Below are 15,879 nucleotides of genomic sequence, written 5' to 3'. Positions count from 1 at the left end.
TACAGCCACCCCCCGCTCCCCGAGTCCCTAGCGCCTCAGTTTCTATGTTCCCGGGGCTCCAACTGACTTCCCTCCCTCAAGTCCCACTTCTGCTTTCCCTCCCCCTACTCCCCTAACCCAGTCTCGTCCCATTCTCTCCCCGGCACTTCCTTTTGAAGCCCTCCAAAGCCGGGTCCCCAAGCTTCCAGGCCCCAGGTCCTCTCCCATAGCCCCTCGGCCTCAGGCTGGCTCCTTCTCCTGCACGGCTGCCCCAGCCTATCTCCCTCCCACTTGATCGACCTGGCCCTGCCCCCTCCCTCCTCTGGATCCACCTAGACCTTTCCTCTGTCCATCCCCCTCTAGCCTTCTGAGCCCTCCACACACATCCTACCCTGAGGACTCAGATGGATTCTTGCCTGCAGACCCACTTGTCCTCAAGGTTCCCTATTCCCCCAGGCCTGGGTCCTTCTCACCTGGTGGCTGGTTCAGGGACACTCAGGGACGGGGAAAGGATGGGCTTCAGGGCTGGGTGGGGCTGAAGCCAGATTCTGTGAGGGAGGGGGCTGGGGAGTGGGCGTGGGTGGCCCCTCCCTGGCCCTCCCCCCTCAGTTGCAGCCTCAGAACTTTGAAGTCTCATCAGTTTGTTACCTGGGGCAGGGGGTGGGGAATTCACCTTGTCCTTCTTAGCTCCTCCCTGTCCCGTCTCCCAGTTAGTCACTGGCAGATCCAAGAAATCTTGGACCTAGACCTGGGGGAGGGGGCAGGAACCCTGTCTTTACCAGACCCAGACATATACACACACTGCTCAGTGAGTCTGGGTCGCTCCACACTCACCTGTAATCACACACAAAGATGCACCTAGAAACACACACCATAGACCCAGATACAAATACAGCTTTCCTCAACACAGCCTCCCATGACCACGGTGACCCAGAAAGCAGTACACACTGTCACAAAGACTTCCAGAGTCGCCAAAGAGACAACACTTAGCCCCCCCCCCCCATACGCAGATATAAAGCAGATGGACCCTAACCCACCAGGCTCTCAGCTCTCAGGCACCCACATAGTGCTTCAAACAGCCACCCAGGAACACAGGGGCAGGGACCCAGGCACCCTGAATTCCTTCATGATCATACTATGTAATAAAGACACACGCAAGGTCACACAACCAGCCAAGTGCAGACCCCAGCCCGACTCCTGAATGCCTTCACACGTGAGCCATCACACAGAGGGAGGTAGCAGACATTTATTCCTGATCTCCCCTGCACAAAAACACACCATGGCCACACGCCAGATGCAGGAGCACCTGCCCTCAGCACAGCAGCACACAGTCCTGGGGTCAGAGCTGGGTCCTAGGGAGTCCCTTCAATATGCCAATGTAGCAAAGACACACTCATACAACATCGACCCCTCCCAACAGTCCCACAGACCCAGAGGGTCACATCCAGATGGAGTCAGGCCATAACCCCTTATGAAACTTACCTGCATTTATTTGTACATCAATACGTAAGACACACCTTCCCCAACACCCCCTCACTGTGGGCGGCGACGGGCAGGCACACACACACCCTGGGTCTCAGACGCTTTGGACATTGCCATGAACACACAAGCTTAGGGACACAAAACCTTGTCCCCACATTTGGCATGGATACAGGATAGGTGTTCTCCCTTCACAGACACACCTACAAAGGGGGCACTCTAGCCTGGCACAAACAGCCCTCCATCCTCACCTTTGAATGCATAGCCCAGTGTGGGAGGGGCAGATGCTCAGGGTTCCGGCTCCAAGAGGGGCGCCCTGGGGTGCCCCTGAGCCTCTCAAGTCCACCCCAGCACCAGGAGTGCACATGGCTCCGCTCGATCCTGCCCCCGAAGGTCCGGCCAGCCAGGACGCTGTGTTCCTAACCTGGCAGGTGTCTGCCCAGCCCGGGGTAATTAGGAACCAGCCCGGACTGGCTGTCCTCGGACCCGTGTCTCTGCCATCCAGCTGCTGGACAGTACATAAAAGAGGATGAAGGGTGATTCTGCTAGCTACGGGAACTGGGGAGCGGACAGGCTTCAGGCTGATGGGCTCCATACCTGACCAGAGGCCCCTATTCCCTTGGATGTATCCTCACATACTGCAGCCAGCCCTCCCCTCCACAGCCCCCATCGACCCCCGTGCTCATCTCCCCTCCCCCAGCTCCTGTCCCCACACACTTCTGACTGCTGGACTCCTGCTGGGGCAGAGGCGGGTTGCCCAGGCTAGTTCACGTGCTTACTAATTGTTACAGTGAATAGTAACAAATAGTCCTTGGCAGGTACATGCCTGGGGCCATTGTAAAGTCGTTACCTATTTCATTTCATTGCGTCCTCACAAGCAGGAAATGTGAAGTTTGTGCTCTGATTCCCGCTATCAAGGTAGAGAAGCTGAGGCTCAGAGGACGCACAGCCTGTTCATGGCACAGCTGGGATCTGAACCCAGGCAGTTTGGTTGGGAGCCTGGGGTCCTGCCATGGGCTGCACTGCCATGTTCGTTCGTTTACAAGCACTTCCTCAATGTGGACGTGCCCACACGGGCTTGTGTACACCTGACTGAATTGGGGGGACACGTCTAGGCTCGTGGTTGCATTCCCCTCATACACACCCTGGGTGTGCTCTGTGAACACCACTTCCTGACTCATGGGTGTCCTCAGTCACCCCCTTTCTCCCTCCACCTCCATCCAGCTCCAGCTTGGAACTTGCAAACGTCCAAGGTCATGCCAGTCCTGGGTCTTGGGGATGACAGCGACTGTCCAGGCAGTGGCAGAGGGAGGAGCGAAGGAGAGAAGGGAGGCTGCTTTATGCCTTTTAGGCTGGTTTGCTAACCCTTCCAGGGTCAGGTGAATTTGTGCCATGGTCCTATGAATGGCCACACTTCTGTCTCCATTTTAGGAATACGGGGACTGAAGCTCAAACTGCAGGAAACAGGCGGCAGGCCACTCAGTGAGACTGCTCTGGGGGCAGGACAAGACTTCAGGGCCCGTCCAGCCTGAGTCCTTTGTCATCCTGCCCCTTAATCAGCCCCCCTGTTGCAGCCCTGTGCTGGGAGGGGCTGATGCCATTCCATGTAACAGGAATTGGGGGGTGGGGGTGGAGACTGTTAATCCGCAGTCTGGCAGGCCCAGCCTCTGCCCAGGGTGCCCACTAATTCCCAAACCAAACAGCAGGCAGTGCTGGGCCCGCTGCCAACCTAATCCGCTCCCCACCAGCCTGGGGCTGGCCAAGGGGCCTCCCAGTTCCCACGCTCTGAGCCTTGAAGGAAGTGGGCAGATGCCCCTTTCTTCTACTCCAGGCTTTACAGCCCCAGAGGACACCCTTACCCATATAGAGCTAGAAAAAGGCACCCCTTTACAGAAGAACCCTCCTTCCAAAATTACCACAACAAACACACATCTCTATTCGGTCTCTGTTGTGACAGACCTAAACATACATCTATGCCTCTCTGGATGTGACATCTCTGTGCAGTGTACAACCTTTGCAACTGTACATGGAGGTACTAGGCCCCAACCCCCCATGTCAACATCCACAGTAGTTTAAGATCATTTTATTGAGGGAGGAGAGGCGGGGAGAGGTGCGGGGGCAGCTACAGCTCCCCCAGCCCCACCAGGGGGAAAAGACCCCCTCCCCGCCTCCCTTCCCCCAAGTGGTTCCCCTGTATTATGGAGGAACTTTGTGCAAACTCTGCCCCGGTGGGTGGCGGGTGAGTGTGAAATGGCAGCAGCTGGGGCTGGTGGTGGTGCTACTGGGCACTGGGGGGCTTGTAGGGCTCCAGGAGAAGAGCAGAGAAGGTGTTGACCTTGTCTGCCCCCCGAACCTCATGGGGCAGCAGTGGCAGCTTCACAATGTGGAAATCTTCATATAGGTCCTCCATCTGCGGCAGGGGCAGAGGGCAGAAGGCAGCAGTCAGGGGCCACAGGGCAGGGACAGAATGTGATCAATGTAAAGGGTCGGGCTAGGGGTCTCCCAGAGTCAGGGAGAGAATATGAGCAAGGGCTTCACAGGGACATAGGTGGGAGTGGCGCCAGTGAGGTCAGAGACCACTGGGCTGGACCTCCCACTCCCCAGGGTGAGAGGTATCCAGGCCAGGCCAGCCAGTCTGTGAAGGCCAGAATCAGAAGGTCTGAAGCAGTGGGTGAAGGGCAGGGGGTTGGGGCAAGGAACAGAAGGTGGGCTGGAGCAAAAGGTCATAGAATACGGTAAAAGGTCAGCAGTGCCTTGGCTGGGCTGGGCCAGACCCCAGCTTCCAGGGTCAGAGGTATGAGGGCTGGGTGGGAGGGTGGGTGTGCGCACCTGGTCCAAGTACTTGGCCTGGATCTTGTGGCGGGCCTCACACATCTTGCAGGGCTTCTCGGGATCAGGGAAGACGAGTTGGTTGACGATGATGTTGTGCGTGTCGATCTTGCACTTGGCCAGCTCCTGGATCAGCCGCTCCGTTTCATACAGGGACAGGAACTCAGCAATGCACACACAGATGAAGGTGGTTTGCTCCTGCAGGATCCAAGAGAGGACAGGGAGGGGCAGATTTCAGCCCTGTCTCTTTCCCCCGAGCTTCTCGCCGCCCGCCTGGACCGCAACTCACAGGGTCCTTGAACTGCTCGCTGACGGAGCGGATGACAGGCAGCGTCTCCTCCAGCTTGGAGGCCAGCTGGTCTGCGTTCATGTCCCCGAGGCCCAGCATGTTGCACATCTGTGGGGACGATGTGAGAGGGCTCATGGTTTACCAGGGGTGCATTATACTCCCTGGGTTGGGCTCACTAGACACCCGGCGGACGACTCCTGACACCCCCCCAGTGGTTAAAGGTGTGGGCCCTTGAGCAGATCGCAGGGGTCCAACCCTAGCTCTGCCATTTCTGCGGGACTGTGGCCAGGTTAGCTTGACCTCCCAGAGCCTCAGTTTCCCCATGTGTAGAGCTGTTGTGCTATATGACATGTCACGTGCTTGGAACAGTGTCTGGCACACAGTAAGTGCTCCACAAATGTGACTGAGGCACAGGTCCCCGCCGGGGGACCACACACAACCAAGGAGGTGGCAGTGGTGTGCGAAAGTGTGAAGGCATCAGGGTTGTCATGTCGTGCTAATAATAATCCATGGGGGGATTCACATGCTCTCCATTTGACACAGAAGGCCCAGAGAGGGGAAGTGACTTGAGGTCACACAGCTGTGTCACACCAGAGTGCAAAGCATTTGAACCCGGGCCACCTGGCTCTGGGATATGTGCTTTCAAGCTCTGTCTGGGGCACTCAGCGGGTGGAGGCGGGGACACTGAGTGCTGCGGAGTAGGATGGACAGTCCCCCCGCAGTGAAGATCCATCCCACCCATTGGGAAGCGCTGAGTGAGAGCGTATGTGGGAAATGCCTTTGTTACTGCACATCTGGGGGTCCGGAGGCCCACTCTGACTCAGGGGACTCCTGGATGCCCTGGGGCTCTGCCTGCCTGTGAGATGAAGGGGCTGATCTGGTTCTTGATCTGCATGAGGCGGCCTAGTCCCCGCTCGACGATGGTGGGGAAGTTGAGCAGTCTTAGCGTGTGGCCTGTGGGCGCTGTGTCGAACACCACCACCGAGAAGTTCATGCCCTTCACCAGCCTGCAGGGAGATGAGGATCAGGCCCGCTCCGCCCCCTCTTCCACCCTAGCCCCAGGCAGCGCCGGGCACCCAGAGTCCCCGCCAGGCCTGACCTCATGACCTCTGCATAGCTCATGGCCTCGTCGATGCCTGGGAAGGCGCTCATGGCTTCCTGCATCATCTTCTTGCCCATGCTCAGCATGTTGTCCTCCTCAAAGAACTCGTCCGGCAGCTCCGCCACACCCAGGCTGGGGTCAATCTCCTGGGGGCCGAGAGGGTCAAGACTCAGACTGCTGTTGCTGGAGCCTTCCCACCTGGGCACGGAGCCCAAGGGAGCCTGTGGGGCGCCCTGAGCACAGCCCTTCATCAGGTCACAGCTGGGGAGACCCCTGAGGTGCCATGGCCCTTCCCTTAGGCGCTTAAGGTCTCGGGTGGTGGCACAGATTGTTAAAGTCTTCCACAAGCAGATGGAAAATCGCCAACTGTGCTCAGTGCCCCAGAGGGAAGCCAGAGTGCGTTGCAGGGCCTTCTCACGGGCTGTTCCCTGACCCGGGCCTGTGACCTCTTCCAGATCATTCCTCTAATATGAGTCTTCCCTGACCGCCCAATCTAACAGTGCAGCCCTAGCCCCCTCTGCCCTGCCTTCCTTTCTTCTTAACATCTGGCCTCTCCTCACATGGTTTACTTAGCATGTTTATCGCCTGTCTCCCTAACCAGAATGCCAGCCCCATGAGGGCAAAGGTTTTTCTGTCTTGTTCACTGCTGTGTCCCCAGTGCCTGGAAGTGTCTGGCACAGAGTAGGTCCTCAACATGGATGCAGATTCCATGAAGGGGATGAGCAAGCCTGGGGTCCCTGGCCCGTCCTGCACTCATTGCCTCTCTCTCTCCCGCCTGTGTCACCTCTTCTACTTGACTTCATGTTTCCTGTGGCGAAGCCTTCCACTCCCTGGCCTCAGAGGTCATTTCCCTGCAGAGAGCTTGTCCACACATCACCCCCCCACAGTCACACCCTTGATGGGTTGTTCCTAGTCACCAGGCCACTCTCTGACCCCAGCCTTCTCACTTCCTGTTATTCTAGACCTTCCTGGGCCACCTCATCCCCGCACCTCTGCCCGCTTGTTCACCGTAAGTGTCCCTCTTGGGCGGCACTCTTATTCAGCCCAGTCTCCACAAGATGCCTCTGCAAACACTCCCTTCTCCCTCTGTGGTTGGCAAAAGCCCCACCCTGGTTATTCGCAGCTCATTGGCATGGCTACACCGAGGTGAACATCAGGGGAACACCCCAGACAAAGAACTCAAACTTGCTCCCCATTTCTGATCACAAATCTCTAACAGGCACTCGACGAGCCAGAAAATCCACCCATGGGAATGTTAATGCCACATCTTCTCCCTCCTCAAACCCCTTCTGGCCCGTGTGTCCCTCACCCTCTGCTGAGGCCTGTGCCTCGCCTGTGCCTCAGTGAGAAAGCGAAGCCACTGGCTGCCAACACCCTCATTTCCCCCCAGGAAACGCCCCACTCCCCCCACATTCCTTCTAAGCCCCTGGTCCTGGCAGAGCCCAAGTCCTGGGTCTGTGCGCTGGAGCAAGCTCACGCCTGCCTGAGGCCCGTCCTCAGCCGGTATCCTTACTCCTTCCTGCAACATCACTTGTCCCTCCCAGTTGAAGCTTTTTTTTTTTTTTTCTGGCTGCACCGCGCAGCTTGTGGTATCTTAAGTTCCCTGACCAGGGATTGAACCTGGGCCCTTGGCAGTGAGAGCCCAGGGTCCTAACCACTGGACCGCCAGGGAATTCCCTGAAGTATGTGCAGCAGCAAACAAACATGCTCTAGCATCTCCTTCCTCAGAAAAGCCTTCCTTAACCCTCATTCCCTTCCCCCTCCAGGGATGGCCATGCTCATTTCTCTGCTCCCATCATGGTGATCACTGTGTCCACCTCAGCTCACCCATTCCAGGCAGGCTTCTGCCCCCATTCCCAGGGTGATCTGCTTAAAACTGACGTGCCTGCTAGAGCTGACAACCTTTCTGCCTGAGTCCCTTTGTCCTCCTGGAGCTTAGGAGCCCACACTCTCTGGCTTTCCTCCCACCTCACCTGTGGCTCCTTCTTGGCCTCTTTCAATGGTTCTTCCTCCTCCTCTGCTGGATCCTAAATGCTGATGTGCCCCCGGGGTTGTTTCTGGGCCTCTCTATTCTTTCACGTGTTCCTCCACTCACACAGCTTTAAATACCACCCTTGGGACAATGACTCTCAAATCAACACCAACCTCCTCTGAGCTCTAGGTTCACATAACTAAGCTGCTGTCCTGATGTCTCCACTTGGATGACCAGTGGGCACCTTGGTCTCACTGTGGCCAAATAAAATTCCTGACTTTTGGCCTTCTAAACCTGCTCCTCTCACAGTCTTCCCCACCTCAGCTGCCCAGGGAGCCAACTAAGACATGTACTTATACTTAATTCATTTCTTTCCCTCACCCATTACAACCAAGCAGTTAACTTGCTTTAATTCCAAAATACATCCCAAATTTGACCACTTCTCTCCCCTCCTCCCAATTTTGGGCTGCCACCATTCGTAGCCTGGTCACTGCCCCAGTCTCCTTGTTTCCATCCTTGACTTACAATCCAATTTCTGCATGAGAGCTACAGGGAACTTTTTGGAAAACTAATTTGGCCATGACATTACTCTGCTTAAAACAAACAGCTTCCCATTAACTTGGAAACAAAGCTAAACTGATCTCAGTGGGCTGCAAGGTCCTACACCATGTGGTCCTGATTGATGTCTCCCCCCCTTCCCTTGCTCACTAAGCTCCAGTCACTCTGGCCTCCTTTCTGCTCCACAAACGTTCCTCACTCGTTCCCCTGTGGGTATGTTGAAGAAGGAGTGAAAGTGGAGAGACAGAGGACGGAGAATGGGCAGGACATGGTAGCTGATGGTGGGTGTTCACAGGAAAGGCCTGAAGGTGTGGGGGACGGGGCTGAGCCCTGCTGCACTCACCATGGCGAAGAGGTTGTCATAGCCTTTGACCTTGGTAGGCACCTTGGAGAACTTCTGGTCAAATGCATCGGAGATATTGTGGGCTGGGTCAGTGGAGATGATCAGAACACTCTCCCGCCCCTTGGATAGCTGGACTGCTAAGCTGCAGCTGGGCAAGGGAAAGGCCAAAAGGTGGGAAGTGAAGGGTTAGGCTCTGCTCCTTAGGTCTGCATGGGGAGAAGAAGGGTCCCCGGAGCAGGGGACCTGGATCAGCAAGGGCCTTGAGAGAAGAGTACGGATGACTGTGGGATCAAGCCTCAATCCCTGCAGAGGGACCCTCTCAGACCTCACCTACTGAGCCCTCCAGCTGGCTATATAGTGGTAAGGTTCAGCTGAATGTGTCCGTCCCACCTGATGCCTGCTTCCTTGCTGGCAAAGTAACATGGTCCAGCTATCCAGCCAGCTTGACCCTGTGTCCCCTCCCTCAACGCTAAGCTAAGGGGTCCTTTGCACCTCCTGCTAAATTCGATAGTTCAGTCCACTTGTCCAGGGTAATTTGCCCCGGGGACCCCTCCCCCTCTTCCCAGCTGAATGGGTAGTCTGATCATGTGCCCTCTCTCCCGCCTTCCACCCCCACCCCCACGTGGGCATAGAATGGCAAGGTTCACCAGACTAGGATAGTTTGCCCCGGTGCCCCTCCCCCTACTCTGGGCTCACTGTGGTACAGTCTAGCTGATTGGGACATCTAAACGCTCTCCCGGCTCCCGTGCGCTGGATCCAGTGTGGTTCAGCCCTTGAACAGGGATGGTCCAACGCAGAGGGTGCCAGGCCTGCATTCAGGAGGTAGCTTCCATTTGCTCCAGATAACTTCCGAAGAGTACAACCCGGAAGGCCCCGGCCCAGCCCTCCTGCCCGTCTGGTGGTGGAAGACGCGGTCCTTGGCCTCCCCTTCGCCCTGTGGTACATCCCACCCGTTTTCCCGGCCACCACCGCAGCCTCCGTACCTGCAGGTGGTCTTTCCAACACCACCCTTGCCCCCGACGAAGATCCACTTAAGGCTGCGCTGCTCGATGATGTTGCTAAGCGTGGGCTCCAGCGGCTCCACATCAGGGGCATCCTCGAACTCCTCTGCCTCAACCCCCCACCCGGCCACCCCCGCCGCCATCTTGGAACCGGCTCACGTGATCAAGCGGAGCGCACCATGCAAAGCACCTACAGGGGAAATTTCCTATCACAACCCCATCAAGGCCAGAAGATTGAATTAATTTTCTCATGGCCTAACTTTTAGGAGCTAATAGAAGCTATATTTCCAACGTCTTCCCCTTCCAAGGTTCGGCTTGTCAGCCTCTTGTCTATATTTTCTTCAAAGACTCCCCCTGCCTAATTAACATATTGGTACATCCTAGGTTACTCCCCTTTACTGATTGGCCCCTAAGTCTTGCAGCGCTCCTTTCATTGGCTACATCTTCTCTTACTTTTACCAATCACTCTCAGGTCCCGGTAGCCGCCAACCTCTCCTTAGCAACCGGCCAAACACCCGTTGCATACCTTTTTCAAGAAGTTAGATCCGAGGTCCACCCTGACCTGACTCCATAGGCTCAACTTCATGTCGATCATTCCCCCCCTATTCTCCAACCTGGGTCCCAACACCGCCTCAGGTCCGTCTGTCTCTTCTGTTATTCAATTGGCTGGGAGCCACCGGGCTCCTGACGCAAACCAATTATAAACGAACCGATTAGTTGGCTGGAGAAGGTCCCGGGGCTGCTAGTGGGTTAGAGGGAGGACGACTCCAGTTGTGGGCGAGGTCCGCAGGTCCTTGTCCAGTGAGCCCTGAGCCCCCATGCAGGACAGGACAGGGCAGGGACAACACTTGCAACTGCGCTCCTTGTCGTAGAAGGGACCCTGTTCCCGAAAACCTCCTTCCAGTTTGCTCTCTGTCCGAGGGGAAATTCCAGTTCAGGCAATTCTCTGTTTGAAACTCTGCCCTGGGCAGGAATACAGGCTGGGTCCCAGGCCCTTAGTGGACACTCTTAGATAGAGACTCCAGCCTAGAAATATCCGCGGTTTCATTTGAGTACTCTAGCACATAAAATAATACCCTGACTTTCAAATGGGGACCCCAGCTCCTTGGAGTCAGCTGTGTCTCTATTCCCAAATAAAAGTTTCACCCCAGAGACAGGTACCCAATCCAGAGACACCCCCATTTCTATTCTGGGGTCCCAGGCTAGATATGCCCTCTAGTTAGTCCTAGTTAGGGACCCAGCTTCCGAGGTGTCAGCTGAACACACAGCCTCAGGCGAGGTCCCACCCCTCACTGAGATTATCCCTGGTGCCAGAAGGGGATTCTAGCCCCGAAAAGCTAATACGCCCCCAAGTCCCAAGCGGGAACCTCACTCCGAGAGCCAGCTACAGCCCCAGGCGCGGACAATAGTCTCATTCCGGAAGAGACCATCTCTGCGTAACGTCTGCGGGAGTCTAGCAGGGCTATAACGATCCGCGGGGCGGGGCGTCTGCCCGCCGGCGCGCAGCGTCAAACCTTACTCCTCATTCACCCCGCCCCTCATGCCCCGCCTCCACTGCGGATGCCTGAGGGCCAGACAGGTCTTCCCGGCATGCATTGCCCGGGACGAGGCAAGTCTGGCGCCAAGCGCGGGCCCGGAGCGGCCTTCCCGGAATCCTTTGCGAGGTACCTGGCGACAAAATGGCTGCCCGAGGGAGACGGGCGGAACCTCCGGGCCGGGAGGCGCCGGGCCCCGCGGGCGGCGGCGGCGGCGGGAGCCGATGGGCTGAGTCCGGGCCCGGGACGTCGCCCGAGAGCGGGGATGATGAAGTGTCGGGCGCAGGTTCGAGCCCGGTGTCGGGCGGCGTGAACTTGTTCGCCAACGACGGCAGCTTCCTGGAGCTGTTCAAGCGGAAGATGGAGGAGGAGCAGCGGCAGCGGCAGGAGGAGCCGCCCCCGGGCCCGCAGCGACCCGACCAGCCGGCCACCGCCGCCGCCGCGGGTCCCGGGGATCCGAAGAGGAAGGGCGGCCCGGGCCCCACGCTCAGCTTCGTAAGGAGCCGCGGGGGTGGGGGCGGGCGCCAGGGCCTTCCTTGGCAGGGGGAATCGGGCTCGAGAAAGGGGATCGGGATCCAGGTCCACCCTCCGACCCCGATGAGGGAGCCGTCCGGGTCACCCGCTGAGGATTCGGAAACTGGATTCTCGACGAGAGAGGTCTGGGGGCGGAGGTGGGGACCCCCGCAGTATGCCCGCAAGAACTGGGAGCTGGGGGGAATTCCATTGGAAACAGCGCTCCGAGGATGGGGAAACCAGGATACCAGGATTCCTGTTTGAGTGGAATCCCGAACTTTGGATACTGGGACCATCTCCCACTATGGGGATGGGGGGCATAGTCAAGTCTGGAGTCTGAGCTGTGTGGATGAGAGACTCAGTCTGCTTACTGTGTGACCCTAGGAGATTTGCTTGACTTACCTGAGTCTCATTCGTCCAGTGTCCATTTATTGAGCACCTTACCTTGTGCTGGGCAGTGTGCTAGGTGATGGGTATGCTGTGTTGATTATGACAGGCATCTCTGCTTTCCTGGGGCGTCTGATCTGGCCTAACCTCATTTTCCCTGCTTGCAAAAATGGGCATCATCGCATCTTCTGATGTGATTAGCGCTGGGCCTTTCTTATAGGAAGGGCTAAACCAGTGGTTCTCAACTGGGGCCAATTCCCCTCACATCATCCCCACATTTGGCAAAGTCTGGAGACATTTTGGTTGTCAGACTGGGGGAGGGAGTGCTGTTGACATTTATGAGTAGAGGGCAGGAATGGTGCTCAACATCCTACAATGCGCAGAACAACCGTCTCCTCCCCCTCCCCAACAAAAATGATCCAGTTCAAAATGTCACTAATATATGCGATTGAGAAACTCTAGGCCAAAGAAATGTACCTATATTGATTGTCAACTCTGAGCTTGCTTTTTCTCTGGTGTTGAGAGCAAGTTCCTGTGGTGTGGAGAACAAAGTGTGGTGTGATAGTAACGAACTGGGGGTCAAGTTTCTTCATCCGTCAAAAATGAGTGTGAGAATAGTCCCAGCAGCGCAGGTCACTTAATGCCTGGCTGAGGGATAGGGATGGGATGTCTGTAAAGCCTGTTGCAGCCCCTGGGGCACAAGAAACCCTCAAGTCTGTGGGAGAAAACAGAGGACCAGGATGAAAGTTCAGAGTAAGACTTATGTTTGAGGAAGGGGAAGTGGCAGGACCTGGGCTGGTGTGAGAACTGGGTGGAGGCCGAGTGCCCCTCTGTGAGTGAGAATAGCAGTAGTTGTCACTGCCTGTTTCATTTGTTCATCAAGGGGCCATTTGCAGGAGCACCCTCGAAGAGGCCAGGCCCGGTTACGTGTAGGGGAACAGTGTCGCTTGGTGGTTAAGAATGCTGCTCTGTGGCCTAGACACACCTGACCCTGAATCCAGCTCCACTGTTTGCTGTCGGCATGATCCAGGGTACAGGCTTCTCCTTTTCAGAGATGTTTCCTCATCTTTACAATGGGGATCGTAACCTTCATTGTAAGGTGACTGTGAAAGTGGAAGGAGATAGTATATCCAAAGCACTTGGCACAGGGCTTAGCATACAGTAAGTGCTCAATAAAGGGAGCTGTTGCTGCCTGTGTGGTTCCTACTAGGGGAGGGTGAGGACAGCGCTCGTCCCCACCGATGTGGGAATTCTTTTCTCTCCCTGGGAGGGCAGCCCGGGGGCCCAGGACTGCCTGGGCATCATGGGCCCAGGGCAGGCGCTGAGTCGCGTGTGCTCCTCTCTGATTGCTGCGCAGGTCGGCCGGCTGGTGGAGCTGGGCGCGGCGTCGGGACGGGCCACCGGGCCGGGCTAGGAAGGTGTAGTGGGCCTCAGCGCCGCCAAGTGCGGGCCCCGGCTCCTGTAACCGTTGCAGTCTTCTGTCCCTTCACCCAGGTGGGCAAGCGCAGAGGCGGGAACAAACTAGCCCTCAAGACGGGAATAGTAGCCAAGAAGCAGAAGACGGAGGATGAGGTGAGCAGGCTGGGTGTGGGGGGCCGCCCACGTTGCCTTTTCCTTCCAGCCTCAGTTCCTGGCCCAGGTGCCCTGTCCCTCCCTCTTCAGTATCTAGCCCTTGGATGGGTGTACTGGGTTGGGGAGGAGGGCTTTCAACAATGTTCCCAGATAACTTGATTCTCCATATCTTTACCTCACACCCAAGACCTTTGGGGTGACACTGTGGGTGGGTCAGCTGTCTCAGGACAGTCCTGACCCTGGTTCCTGGCCTCCTTGGCATCTCCTTCCCAACCCCCGTGTGTCCCTCCCCTCCCCCCAACAGGTATTAACAAGTAAAGGTGATGCATGGGCCAAGTACATGGCAGAGGTGAAAAAGTACAAAGCCCACCAGTGCGGCGATGATGATAAAACTCGGCCCCTGGTGAAATGACCCCCCTCCCTGCCTGCCCACGGCCTGGGACTCTGCGATGTACATAACTATTTAATGCAGCGGCAGCGCGGCAGCCTTTTTCCCCCAAGGACTTATATACAGAAGGAAACCGAGATGCTTCCCGCAGCTGCCGCAGCTGCGGACGATTCTCCAGGACTCTTTTTTACCTTGAGCACTTGCCTCCTGAGACTTCATAGAACAGTGGTTTACTGTCCCCTGTCTTCCCAGCTCCTCCCTCTCTCTGGCTCTTTCTGTCTTCCTCGTCTCACCCTCTCCTCCCTCCCTTTAGCCATCACTTCTGGGAAGTAAAGAACTTGACCTAGTGCTGGAGCTGTGTGCTTGGTTTGCCTTCTTTGCTGTTTTCCAACCTAAGCCCTCCCCTCATGGCTGGCACTGCACCCACCAAAGCCTGGATCTGGCCCAGTGAGGGAGGGATTTGGGGGTGTGGGGGGAGAACGAGGGTGCATCACCTCCTGTAGGCCTGAACTCTCCTCAGGTCTCACCCCTGACTTCCCCCCCACTGTTGGGTGTTCTTGTTCAGTGTCTCTTCACAGTCCCATTTGTGCTGGGCCAGAGCTGTCAGTTTGTTCAAATCAGAAGACACTGAGCACCTACCATGTGCCTGGGTTTTTCTGGGCCCTGCGGCTGCTGCAGTGAACAGAACAGACCATGCATGCTCCCTGCCATTGTGGAAGGAAACAAACAGATGAAAGCCATTTTGGGAGGTGACTGCGAAGAAGGACAGGATAGAGGCTGCAGGGAGGGGTCTATTTTAGTTGACATCTGATCAGAGTCCTGAGGGAGGTGAGGAAGCCTGTCCCAGGGGTAGTGAACAGCCAGCATAAAGACAGGGAGAGTGCCTGGCCCTTATGGGGAGCTTTGAGGAGGCCCCTATGACTGGAGCTGGCTGAGTGAGGAGCATGGGTGGGTTATATGCAGAGCCTTGTGTGCTAGGGTGAGAATTTGGGTGAGAAACCTTTGGGGGGGTTGTGAGGTAAGGAGCAACATGATGTGTTTCATTCAGTATGTCTTAACAGGATCCCTCTGGCTGAAGGGGTCTGGGCAGAACCTGGGAGATGGAGGAGGCCAGGCCATGATCAGGCAAGGGGAGGTGATGGGGTGTTGGCAGTGGAGGAAGGAAAGAGGGCTAGGATCTGGATTCCCGTGGGGCTGCTCTGTCCTGCCAGCTACCTGTAGCCCTTCCAGGGAAGCTGGGGTTCGCCCCACCGAGTCGTATATATAATCAGGAGAAAGAATGCAAAGGGTCTTGTTTGTCCCACGTTGCAGAACATGACAGCTGATATATCAGGGGACAAGGCGTCCTAAAGGAAACCTGATGCCCCTAGTGCCCCTCTAGTACTCCTTGTACTTCTGTGTCTTCCTGGCCGCATTGCTCATCCTGCTGGAGCTGAAGGCTGCCTGGCTGCCTGCTTTCCCTGGAGCCCACAAATGTTTTAAGATGCCCTTGCCTCCTGACCCCTTTTCAAACCTATTAGACCTGGAGCAACATCTAGGCCCCCCAGCTGTGGGCCCATCTCCCAGGCCTTCCCAGGCACGAATGCTGAGCAGCTCGACACTCCTGCCCATCCTAGGGCCAGGCTCCCGTCCCTCTTACCACAGGGGAGCATCATGACTCAGGATCAGGTGGTAACCATGTGCTTGGCCCTCCACCACCCGTGGAGGCAGGGGGAGGAGGGCTGAGGTAGCACCTATCCAGCCTCACACTGCCAGATTCAGCCTGTGGGGCGTGGGGCATTCCAAATACTGAGCACCAAAACACCAAACTCCCTGTCCTAGTGGAGCAAACATTCTGGTTGGGGGAAACAGACAAGAAACAAAATACAGAACACCACATGGTTATACATTCTATGGTGGGGGAAAAAAGCATGAAAGGGGGACTGTGATGAG

General features: G+C 56.6%; 2 protein-coding genes across 3 annotated transcripts; one reads left to right on the top strand and one right to left on the bottom strand.

Annotated features, from left to right (window-relative positions):
• Positions 1-3,525: 3,525 nt before the first annotated feature.
• GET3 (guided entry of tail-anchored proteins factor 3, ATPase) lies at positions 3,526-9,723 on the bottom strand. Its single transcript, XM_059918231.1, has 7 exons — positions 9,535-9,723; positions 8,552-8,699; positions 5,676-5,824; positions 5,433-5,583; positions 4,577-4,684; positions 4,288-4,485; positions 3,526-3,868 (listed from the first exon to the last, which is right to left on the bottom strand). The coding sequence occupies exons 1-7, from the start codon at positions 9,693-9,695 to the stop codon at positions 3,737-3,739; spliced, it is 1,047 nt and encodes a 348-aa protein (XP_059774214.1). The 5' UTR covers positions 9,696-9,723; the 3' UTR covers positions 3,526-3,736.
• Positions 9,724-11,144: 1,421 nt separating this feature from the next.
• On the top strand, positions 11,145-14,301 carry TRIR (telomerase RNA component interacting RNase). Of its 2 annotated transcripts, XM_059918229.1 has the most exons (3): positions 11,160-11,582; positions 13,482-13,559; positions 13,864-14,301. In XM_059918229.1, the coding sequence occupies exons 1-3, from the start codon at positions 11,232-11,234 to the stop codon at positions 13,969-13,971; spliced, it is 537 nt and encodes a 178-aa protein (XP_059774212.1). In that variant the 5' UTR covers positions 11,160-11,231; the 3' UTR covers positions 13,972-14,301. The 2 variants fall into 2 exon arrangements, with proteins under 2 accessions (XP_059774213.1, XP_059774212.1); XM_059918230.1 differs by lacking the exon at positions 13,864-14,301 and having other exon boundaries at positions 11,145-11,559; positions 13,482-13,558.
• The last annotated feature ends 1,578 nt before the right edge of the window (positions 14,302-15,879 follow it).

This window comes from Balaenoptera ricei, chromosome 3 (assembly GCF_028023285.1).
Source record: "Balaenoptera ricei isolate mBalRic1 chromosome 3, mBalRic1.hap2, whole genome shotgun sequence".
NCBI lineage: Eukaryota > Metazoa > Chordata > Mammalia > Artiodactyla > Balaenopteridae > Balaenoptera > Balaenoptera ricei.
The sequence above is the reverse complement of the archived record's forward strand: the minus strand, read 5'-3'. Positions and strand labels throughout refer to the sequence as shown.

Excerpts from the sequence above, each read along its gene's own strand:
- GET3 (XM_059918231.1), bottom strand. The coding sequence starts at position 9,695 with ATGGCGGCGGGGGTGGCCGGGTGGGGGGTTGAGGCAGAGGAGTTCGAG. Across the intron at positions 8,700-9,534 it reads GTTGGAAAGACCACCTGCAG|CTGCAGCTTAGCAGTCCAGC; the intron begins GTACGGAGGCTG and ends TCCCTTGCCCAG. Across the intron at positions 3,869-4,287 it reads AGGCCAAGTACTTGGACCAG|ATGGAGGACCTATATGAAGA; the intron begins GTGCGCACACCC and ends CCCCTGCCGCAG.
- TRIR (XM_059918229.1), top strand. The coding sequence starts at position 11,232 with ATGGCTGCCCGAGGGAGACGGGCGGAACCTCCGGGCCGGGAGGCGCCG. Across the intron at positions 11,583-13,481 it reads CGGGCCCCACGCTCAGCTTC|GTGGGCAAGCGCAGAGGCGG; the intron begins GTAAGGAGCCGC and ends CCCTTCACCCAG. Across the intron at positions 13,560-13,863 it reads AGCAGAAGACGGAGGATGAG|GTATTAACAAGTAAAGGTGA; the intron begins GTGAGCAGGCTG and ends TCCCCCCAACAG.